Below are 11,544 nucleotides of genomic sequence, written 5' to 3' on the forward strand. Positions count from 1 at the left end.
ACATGCAAGGTGCTTAGAACAGAATCTGGCACATAGTAAGCACTCAACAAATAATAATTACGATTATTTTGAAGGCTTTAAAATTAAACGGATGAAAATATGTTAAGACACGCTTGCCAAATTTGATAATGGTAAGGATAGCAAATATGAATCAATCACATGGCTTATTGGGCAATATATTTTACTACTTTTGAGATCCTAAAAGTTATCATTTATACCATGAGAATATTAAGCACTGACTGATTTATTTCCCAGATGCCTCCTTCAGAAATAGGGTTGATATGCAAAAATGCATATTACAAGAACCTTAATGTAGAATACTAAAGAGTACCTTATGGCTGGCTATAAGTGGCCTATTTTGATAGCCTACAAACAAGTTAATAATCTTACATCAAGTCATTTCCCCAGTAATGAAGATGCTATCAGCACATAACTCAGCAAAACAGCTTCCTCAGGCACTAGTCTAAAAAATTGTCGTTTAAAAATTTAAATAAACATCATTTACATTAGGGATAGGGATTAAAGACTATGCTTATCATGATGAAAAACATATATACGTTATAGTTTCTGTGTTATGGAAGTGCATTTAACTTTTTGAACTTTGAGATTTGGAAGCAGAATGTAATCAGCTTACTTTCATTTAAGTATTCAACAATGTATACATGACGAGAAAATGGCTATTAAGAGAGCCATAAGTCCTAGTGAGTCTGGCCAACAAGTTACTTCCTTCAGCAACTAAAAATAATGTAGCCAAATATATAACTTATAAATCACTGGCAGTGGTTATTAGTTACATAAAAACTATCTTTAAGGAAGAAATATTAATAGCTAAAGTTAAATGAAACAAACAAAAAACAAGCAATTACTATCCACTGGAATAAAAGCCTGTTCTGAAAAAGACAGAAAACTAGTTGTGAAGGTCCAAGATAATTTTCAGATTGGTATATCCTTAATATGTAAGAAAAAAGAATCCTAGAATTTATCTACCCATTCATTTAAGTTTTCTCAGGCAATTTCATCCATACCCAATGCCAGACCAATAAGACATATGTTAAATTAAATACCTGCTCAAATGTTCATACATTCAGAGGATTCCCCTGATCATTCAATCTAAAAAAGCCCTTGTCACCACCCTAAACACACTTCTTTTTTTTAAGTTTACTTATTCATTTTTTGAGAGAAAGAAAGAGACAGAGTGTGAACGGGGAAGGGGTAGAGACAGACAGGGAGACACAGAATCCAAAGCAGGCTCCAGGCTCTGAGCTGTCAGCACAGAGTCGGACGTGGAGCTCGAACCCATGTACTGTGACACCTGAGCTGAAGTTGGATGCTCAACTGACTGAGCCACCCACACGCCCCAGGAGAGAGAGAATCTTAAGCAGGCTCCATGCCCAGCATAGAGCCCAACATAGGGCTTGATCTCACGACCCTGGGATCATAACCTGAGCCAAAATCAAGAGTTGGACACTTAACCAACTGAGCCACCCAGGAGCCCCTAAACACACTTTATTTTAATTCATAGCACTTACTACCTGCTGACATTATATACCTCTAAATTTCCTATCTGTCTAGACTGGAAATAGAACATAAGCTCGGTGAGCAGAGACTATCTGTCATGTTCACTGTTGTACCCTTAGCATTGAAATGGTGGTTCATACAATGTAGGCTCAACCTTGTCCTCTTCTGAGCTCTACACAGAGATACCCAATGGCTTATTCTACATCTCCATCTAAATGGCTCTTTAGTACCTAGAATTCAACATTTCCAAAAGTGGACTATGATCTATGCCCAACCCCAGCCCTAATGACAATAGCAGAAGTCAGTAATGGAATCACTCACTAATCACCGGGCAACCTGAGCCGAAAACTTAGAAGTCACCCTTGATTACCCCCTTTCCCTAACCCACCAAGTCCAACGAGCAACTGTCTTTTCACTTCTATCTCAATTTGGCACTCTTCTCCACCTTCAAACATCATTCAAGCCATCATTATCGTGAACCTAACTACTACAATACTCACCCTTATTTCCAGCTTCTTATCAACTCTAAATTCTTTTTTTAAAAGATCATCATCACTCTTACAACTCTTAACTGGCTTCCCATTATTCTTCAAATAAGAAACAAAATCTAACATGGTCTTTGGCCCTGTCTCCTTTTACATGCTCACGAATCAATCATTAAAGCAAAAACAATTAGCCTCTCATTTTGACAATAACATGGATTTACCTTCACGATATTTAGTAAAATTAACCTTCTAGGAATCAAACACATGAAAAATAACAAATCTGAGATTTTAAAGTTTTGTTACATTCATAACCTAAATGTTTTCATTTCATATTAAAACACTTAGGGGTGCCTGGGTGGCTCAGTCAGTTGAGCGTCCGACTTCGGCTCAGGTCATGATCTTGCAGTTCATGGTTTCCAGCTCCGTGTAGGGCTCTGTGCTGACAGCTCAGAGCCTGGAGCCTGCTTCGGGTTCTGTGTCTCCCACTTTCTGCCCCTCCCCCACTCATGCTGTCTCTGTCTCTCTCTCTCTCAAAAATAAACAAACATCAAAAAAAAAAAAACAACACATTTAGTCAACTGTTCTTCTACGATACTCACTGGGCATCCATGTCTGCAGGTGTAAATATAAAAATATGCCTCAAATACATTAGTTTAAAAAAAAAAAAAGACATGACATGGAATGGTGTGTAGAGTATAAACTTTCTGTATTTAAAAAAAAATCAGGGAGGGGGCTAGATACAGATATATATGTAGATAAATTGAGGGTTAAAGGATAGGGAAGATTTTTTGAAACTTACCTCCTTCTTTACATTGTTCAAATATAATTTTCATTTTTTATTTTTATTACTTTATATATATGCTATATGTCATTTATAAAACGTATATTTTACTACTTTGTATAAAGTATTATTATGTATGTTTTACTTTTATAATTTTTAATAATATTTTTATAAGATTTATCAAAGAAAATTAGTATTAGTTCAATTGAAATAAAATCTCCATGTTTACTGTCCCTCACATTTCATCAGAAACAAAATAAACCTGATGGGATTTAATCCCTCTAAATGAAGTCAAAAATTAGGAAGCAAGAAAATAATGTATGGCTCTTCAGCAGCTACATATAAAGTTTTTCTAGCCACCATCTCCCTGATGACAAAATCTAACAGAAAAAAAAAAGGTCCAAGTTATGATCCCATTTAGTTTAGAAATACAGAAGAGATCCAATTTGATCCCACCTAATCCCTATGTATGAAAATTAAACTCATTCTTACCTCGATTTGACAATCTCTTTTTCATATATATCTTCAATGACCTGTTATCAAAAATATAAAAATGTTTAATATTTCAAACATTTTTTTTATCCTAAATTGATAGTTTTCTATCTATTACTGAGTTACTGAGACTACACAAAATAAGTTGGTTTAGGATATCAAATACTACTGAAATAATAATTAAGAGATCTTTATAATCTCATCACATTCCTCAAAATGTAAAATAACAGAAAGCAAAGTTGTAGAAGAAGATAAATAATAAAATATGTCTACATAAAAACATTCCTATAAACAATCATTAAACGATACATTCAAGGCGGCTCTATTGTGAACGTCTAAGATGACTTATTCATAATATTTCTAGGAAAAATAAAAATTCACAAATAAGAATATTTTAAAAAACTTAAAAGTGTATGTTACCAGACTCCATCTAAGAATCATAACAATGTACTTTCAAAAGCCAGACAGTAAACTAGAAGTGTGAAGACATAAAAGAAGCAGATTACAAGTTGGTTTTCCAAATACACACAATAAAGCCTCAGAATTTCAATTCTTTTAGGTTAGTGAGGCCAGGATGCTGTGATACTTCAGAATTCAGCATTGATGTTGGAAGCCTGGTTCAAATCACCCATTTTCATTGCAGATAGCTAGAAACCTTGCCTAGGACAGCTCTAAGGCTCACTTTCCCAATCTACAAAAAGGATCTACACAAAGTATCCCACAGGGTTGCTACACAAAGTATCTACACAAAGTATCCCACAGGGTTGCTATAAATAAGATACCACATGTAAAGAATTTAGTGCAAATGTTGGCATATGGTGAGTCTTTAACAACAGTTACCAGCAGAAGTAACAGAAATGCTACTAATAATAGTTAAAAAAAATCCTACTGTAAAATTATGAAGTCCTTTAACATGTCATATATTTTACTGTAGCTATAATATCTTTTAACTGCTCAAAGTTATTTGTCACGCAAATGTGGGTGATAGAGGGAGGAAGACAGTGAGGCAAACAAGTCTTATTCAATTTAGAAAAAAATTTCTGTTATTGCTTTTCTTTTTATAAAAATTCAAATTAAATAATAAAATGAAAGGCATAATCTTTAAATACCAACCTACAATAAAGTTCTTATAAACAGATATACATAACTTCATTCAGTTATTATAACTAGTGTTAACTAAAATGATCTGGATATAATCTTTGAAAATCTAAATATAGAGCTGAGCCTGGGTGGCTCAGTCAGTTAAGCATCCGACTTCAGCTCACGTCATGACCTCATGGTTCACGGGTTTGAGTCCCGTGCTGGGCTCTGTGCTGACAGCTCAGAGCCTGGAGCCTGCTTCAGATTCTGTGTCTTCTTCTCTCTCTGCCCTTCCCCTGCTCGTGCTCTCTCTCTCTCTCAAAAATAAATAAAAACATTTTTTAAAAATTAAAAAAATAAAAATATATGAAAATCTTAACAATTAGGTTCAACTCAATCTAGTTGCATCATTAAAATACTCTTGTTATTAGTGAAAAATGACCCTAGGAACCCCCAGACAACATATACAAACACAAACACATACAAACAGCATATAAAATAAAGCAATTCTGGTAGTAATTAAAGTGATCAACACATACATGTTTATGAATACCTCCTGACGAATACAGGGATTACAGGCAAAACAAAAATATATTTACAAATGAAACATTTAAGCTCAAATAATGTAAGAAATTTCTGGTTAAGGGGCATCTGGGTGGCTCAGTAGGTTAAGCGTCCAACTTTGGGTCAGGTCATGATGGTTAGTGAGATCAAGCTCCACACTGGGCTCTCTGTTGTCAGTGCAGAGCCCACTTTGGATCCTCTGTCCCCCTCTCTCTCTTTCTGCCCCTCCTGTCTCTCTCTCTCTCTCTCTCAAAAATAAAGTGTTAAAAATTAAAAAAAAAAAAAAAAAAGAACTTTTCGGTTAAGTTCAGTGTTACCAAGTGTGCCTAAAGCATCACAACTCAATTTACAATGGCAGAACCTAAAGGGAGTCTTCATTAGCTGACCCTTGAACAATGGTGCCAATCCCCCACACACTCAAAGGTTCATGTGTAACTTTGGACTTTCCCCAAATTTAACTAGTAATAGTCCACTGTTGAACAAAAGACTTACAGATAACATAAATACCACATTTCATGTGCTATATATATTATATACTGTACTCTTACTGTACCATATACTGTATGTTATATATATATATATATAGTATATACTGTATGCTTACTGCATATACTGTATTACACACTGCTAGAAAAAAGAAAACGCTACTAAGAAAACCATAAAGGGGGAGCCTGGTGGCTCAGTTGGTTAAGCATCCGACTTCGGCTGGGTCATGATCTTGCGGTTCGTGAGTTTGAGCCCTGCATCAGGCTCTGTGCTGACAGCTCAGAAAGTGGAGCCTGCCTCAGATTCTGTGTCTCCCTCCCTCTCTGCCCGTCCCCCACTTGCACTCTGTGTTTCTCTCTCTCTCTCAAAAATAAATAAACATTAAAAAAAAAAATAAGGAAGAGAAGATACATTTATAGTACTATACTGTGTGTGTATGTATATATACATACATGTATACACAGACCCATGTAGTTCAAACTTACATTGATCAAGGGTCAATACTTGTTAAATGGCATGCAATGTTATCTCTGTTTCATTTAAAGATCTCTCTTTTAAGAATCTATTTCAGGGGCTCCTGGGTGGCTCAGTCAGTTAAGTGTCTGACTCTTGATTTTTGGCTCAGGTCATGATCTCATGGTTGGTGAGATCAAGCCCTGCATCCAGCGCAGTGCTGACAGTACAAAGCCTGACTGGGATTCTTTCTCTCTGACCCTCCTCAGCTCCACACAAGCATGCATATGCTCTCTCTCAAAAATAAGCAAAAATAAATTAACACAACAAACAAAAGAAAACAAAACATTTCAATGAGAATGAATCCTACATTTAGGAATTTTTGTTTTCATTTATCCTAAATTGTTCCAGTTGAACCATAAGTCCATTCCCTTATTTAAATATTACTGGTCTTTAGTTACCTAATCCTCTACCCTAAACAACTCCCACTGCTTCCACAATTTTTACAAATTTTTATCTCAGTTCATCAACCTAAAAATTAAAAAAAATATATCTTCTATCCTACATGTACTGTCAAAAATTGTACAGAAATTCCTGTATATTTACAAAGATATTCATTACATGGTCATTATAATAATGATAAATTTAAAATAATCTAAGAATCTATAAACAGGAAAACAAATTATACACACAATTTTTGAAAAGCTTAACACAGTAAAATGACAGTAGAGGTGATCTCTGGGTAGTGATTTTTATTTTCTAATGTGTAACTTCTACATTTTCCAAATATTCTAACATGAGTAATTGTTAGTCTGATAATTAGAAAAGTGTAATTTGAACTTAAAAAGAAATCATGGAATGCTTCTGTTGAATTAGCCCTTAAAAAAAGAGATACAAAGAACGTACCTATTCAAAAAGAATGTTGTAAACCAAAAATACTTACCTTTATATCAAAAGGTGATTTTTTCTTGATATGCGGAGCCCAGTATTTACATGCTAACTGCAAAAGTAAATAGTATAAACAATAAGTCACAGGTTCGTATCATTGTCGAGCACAAAGACTGAGATCATATATCAATAAGCTATTTTTTAACAAACACTACAGGCACTGGGGGACAGAGTAATTCTACTTTCTAAGAGGACTATATGGGCAAGCAGGCAAGTTAGCATCCTTGGCCCCAGCCCACTAAATGCCAGTAAGGCCCTGCGCTGCACTCTGTCATTGTAATTTTAAAAAACAAAATATACTTTTCTAATCACTGCTAAAGAAACGGTAGGACCCAATTAATAACCACAGTCAAATATGTTCAGCTAGAGATAAGAAAACCCAGGAACCTCCTAGAAAGAACACCCTAGAACCTACAGATTAAGTGAGCTACCCAAGATTACAATTAGTTAAGAGTTGAGCCAGTATTAGAAAAACAGATTCAAAATCTTCAGTTATATGTATAAAACAATAACCTTCAAGTGATTAGTGGACACATGTAACAAAACCTAAAAAGTTATCTATAAGCGGATTATTACAGAGAATAAAAGAGCTGGTATAGTTTAGCAGATTTGGTTTCACTTGGAAATCGTGAATTCTAAACACATACATTCAATATTTCCAGACATTTAGCTGGATTGCATAATATTATACTCAAGAAAAAAGTGGTTTTATTAATATATGTTTTTTAAAGAAACTCAACTACAGGGGCGCCTGGGTGGCTCAGTCAGTTAAGCGTCTGGCTTCAGCTCAGGTTATGATCTCACGGTCCGTGAGTTCGAGCCCCGCGTTGGGCTGTGTGCTGACAGCTCAGAGCCTGGAGCCTGTTTCAGATTCTGTGTCTCCCTCTCTCTGACCCTCCCCCGTTCATGCTCTGTCTCTCTCTGTCTCAAAAATAAATAAACGTTAAAAAAAAAATTTTTTTAAAGAAACTCAACTACAATCTCTTCAAAAATGAAAACTCTAGCAAGCACCAAGACTCAATATATTCATAAAAAAGTGAATCTGCACAGGGTCTAGTGTATTGGAGGAACTCAAATAATAGCTGATGGACTGATGTATGCATGTAGGCATGTGTGCATGGATGAATGAACAAATAAAATAAAATCTGAAATGGTTACCTCTTCTGTGAAGCTTTCCTCAACCCTACCTGATGGTGATAATTACTTCTGAACTCTACTGAATAGTCTTGTGTTTCTGTATTATTATTTGATTGCTTATCTAGCTTTCCTGCCCATTTAACTGGAACACTTATGAGATGGGACCCATGTCTTCTTTGCTTCTATAGCTAAGCACTTATCACAGTAAACACACTCAAAGGGCCTTTCAAGCAGTGAGGACACTGGTCTTGACCAAGTCTCTCCAAACCAGTAAAATAACGGCCCACTTATGTGATACCTTACTAAACTATCAATCACCCTCCAACCTGAGAGAAAATACTTCACCCTCAGTTATTCTATGCTAGTCTCATTTCCTTATTCCACTGCCTATGACATCTAGCCATCTTTTCTTTACCTCATACCATCAAGAGAACTGAATCTGCTCTGTTTTTATGATTCAGGGTCTTCCAAACAAATATGTAAATCTTATCTTCTGATCCAAACTGCTTACTGTAAATATATGATACAGCTTTTCCCTTAGGGTGTAACCTGTGACCTCTCCAACACTACCACCTCCAGGAATATACTGCCCTCCCCAACACTCTCCAGCCTCACGCAAAATAGAAACTCTTCCCAATTCCCACTTAGCATAGCCGCTCTCTCCTCTCAAAAATAAATAAACATTAAAAAAAATTAATTAAAAAAACCCCAAACTACTGTATTGAGAATGAAATCCAAACTTATCTCAGCCTCCAAGTGTATATGATCTGATCCCTACATACTCTCATTTCATACCATTCTCTTACTTTTTAAAAAAAATTTTAAAGTTTATTTTTTTATTTTGAGAGAGACAGAGACAGCATGAATCAGAGAGGGGAAGAGAGAGGAGAAAGAGAATCCCAAGCAGACCCTGCACTGTCAGCACAGAGCCTGAAGTGGGGCTTGAACCCACTAAACGGGGAGACCATGACCTGAGCAGAAACCAAGAGGGGGACACTTAACTAACTGAGCCACCCAGGTGCCCCTCTCTCCTGTCTCTTATGTTTGCTATCCTGGCCTTCTTGATATTCACACCACAGGGCATTTGCACTTGCTATTCCCTGGACTGTTTTCCTGTTCTTCCCAAAACTGGCCCCTACTTTGCAGTTAGGTCTTAGCTCAAATGTTACCTCAGCTAGGACTTTCCTGACTGCCTTTCATACACCCCACCCCCATCACTGTCACAACGCCGTTTCATTTTCCTGACAGCACTTATTACTGTTTGAAACTATACTGCACCTTTGTCTGACTCTTCTCTGTAAAATGCAAACTTCTTAAGATGAGGAAACTAATAAACGGCTTTAACCACAAAATGCAGGTAAATGGGAAAAGGGAGATCTAATCTAGTTAAAGTTGTCAGGAAAGCTACTCCAAAGTAACGTAGATGGATGACAATGAATTAACCATATAAAGGAAGGTGGGAGAAGATGAGGATTCTGAGCAGAAGGAACAATGCTGAAAGACCAGGAGGTAAAAGCATGGCAAATTCAAATACAGGCAGTTCAGTGTGGCTGAAGCAGAGTTAGAAAGAGAGAGAAAAATGGATGTAAGCACAGGCCAATACTTTGAGGGATCCTAGTCATTACCCTAAGGAAAATTATAACTGTTTAACGATTTTAAGAAGGTAAGTGATATGATCAGATTTGCATTTGCGTAAAATCACTGCCAGCAATATGAGCAATATGAAGAATGGGCTGGAGGAGAACAAGAGGAAAGACAAAAGATTTGGATGCCTAAGTCCAGAGAGAAAACAAGGGCGACGTGACTTAGTCTACAGAGAAGCAGACAGATTTAAAAGATACTTAGAATAGAAACATGTAAAATGTAAAGATTAGTTATGCTGCTGAGGGCCACAGGGCTGTTTCCCTAATTACAGCCAACCGCGGTTCACAATGCAACACAGTAAACAGGTTGTAAATGCACGCTCTCGGATAAAACGATTGCTCTCGTCACAGATGCATCTACTTGGAGCAGGTGTCTTGTCAGACTCTCATCACTCCACTCAAAGCCTAGGTTATTCTACGGCTAAGAAAAACCCTATTCCGCCCTCTCTTAGCCATTATCTCTGCTACGAAACTTTGCCAGTCTCAAATAGGCTAGGGTGCTGTTTCTTCTGCGAAGAAACGAGTGAATGAAGCGACGAACGAATGCCTCCTGGGTGCTCCCAGTCCCAAGGAAAATCCCACCCCCCAGGCCTTGGGGCCTCGACATCTCCTCCCTTCACACACACCAGAGTCGCCCAAGCGCACCTGCGTTACGAACTCCGCGTTGATCTGGGACACAGTAGGAGCCACGATTTTCTTGGGCTGAGCAGGGGCCGCCATGGCAGCACTCTTACTACGCTCCAGTGGTAAGGAAAGGTCCGTAGGAGGAACGGTGAACCCGATACACTTCCCCTAACAGGCAGCCACGGCTGCCTAATTCCCCGAAGCAAGGGCCAGCCAGCCGGTAGGTCCTCAGCCTTCACAGTCCCACAAGAAACGCGTACAACAGCCCGTACATTTCCCCGGAAGCGGAACTGAACAGGGACGGAAGTTCGTGTAGGCGTTGGGTCTGAGCTAGAGAAAGCAGGGGCTTCGGCCTCCTCCGCATGCTCCCCCTAGCGGACATCTGAGAGAACACACCCAGCAGTCTGGACCGGGTCTCAGTGATAAATCTCAGGTAGGTGGTGTTGTGAGGGTTTTTCGTGGTAGAGTTAGTTGCAGAGGAGGGGGGAGACTTGACGAGGGGGTTCTCTCCACCCTAAAAAAAAAAAAAAAGAAAAAAAAAAACCAGCCTGGTATGCAGGGCTCAGTTTTAACTGTTTTTAACAGATTCATGGAGGTATATAAATTGACATACAATGTACTGCATGCACAGATTTAGGGTGTAAAATTTGATCCGTTTTCAGTCATACGTCCGTGAAACCATCACCAAAATCAAGATAATACGCATATTCAACGCCCCTCAAAGTTTCCTCATGACTTTTGCAATCCATCCCTGTCGCCCAGATAAGGGGCTAAGAGGTTAGTGACTGAAGAGGCAATGGAGGAAGTAGGTGTAAAATGCATTTTCAACATAAAGGAAAAAAATATAACAGTAACCTGAGAACAGATAAGACTGACGTTGTTTGTCTTAAGGGCTATCTCTTTTTACTCTAAGCGCAGTGGAAATTTTTGATTGCCTATCCTCCCTTCTTTCCAAACACAACTTCAAATTTGACCATTATCCATATCCATACTGTTTTATATTGTATATGTAAAATAGAAAACATAAAAAGATGCATTCCCTTGCTTTCCAGAAGCATGTAGTTTTGTTCAGTGATTCTCAAAGGGTAGTAGTCTCAATATAGCAATAACAGCTAACCTGCATAAGTGCAAATTCCTGGGCCCATCACCAGACATCAGAAACTCTGAGGGTGCGGTTTAGTAATCTGTGCTTTTAACAAACCCTTTACATGATTTCAGTGCACACTAAAGTTTAAAAACCACTGATCAACAGTGACAAGAGTTATGAACGAAAAGCAGTGCGAGCATAGGGGATGGAGTGTTTAAGGCAAATCAGAAAAGCTTCCGAAGGAAG

The 11,544-nt window shown here is 37.7% G+C and overlaps 1 protein-coding gene across 2 annotated transcripts in view; it reads right to left on the reverse strand.

Annotated features, from left to right (window-relative positions):
- The window catches only part of AQR (aquarius intron-binding spliceosomal factor), a 98,718-nt gene extending 88,001 nt beyond the window's left edge, over positions 1 to 10,717 (reverse strand). For both annotated transcript variants that reach the window (XM_049613287.1, XM_049613288.1), the window contains exons 1-3: positions 10,233 to 10,717; positions 6,803 to 6,859; positions 3,277 to 3,317 (exon numbers count right to left, since the gene is read on the reverse strand). In XM_049613287.1, coding sequence (XP_049469244.1) covers positions 3,277 to 3,317; positions 6,803 to 6,859; positions 10,233 to 10,307 — 173 coding nt within the window. In that variant the 5' untranslated portion in view covers positions 10,308 to 10,717. The remainder of the gene's footprint in view (positions 1 to 3,276; positions 3,318 to 6,802; positions 6,860 to 10,232) is intronic.
- Positions 10,718 to 11,544: the final 827 nt, after the last annotated feature.

The sequence above is a fragment of the Panthera uncia genome (genome assembly GCF_023721935.1).
Source record: "Panthera uncia isolate 11264 chromosome B3 unlocalized genomic scaffold, Puncia_PCG_1.0 HiC_scaffold_1, whole genome shotgun sequence".
NCBI lineage: Eukaryota > Metazoa > Chordata > Mammalia > Carnivora > Felidae > Panthera > Panthera uncia.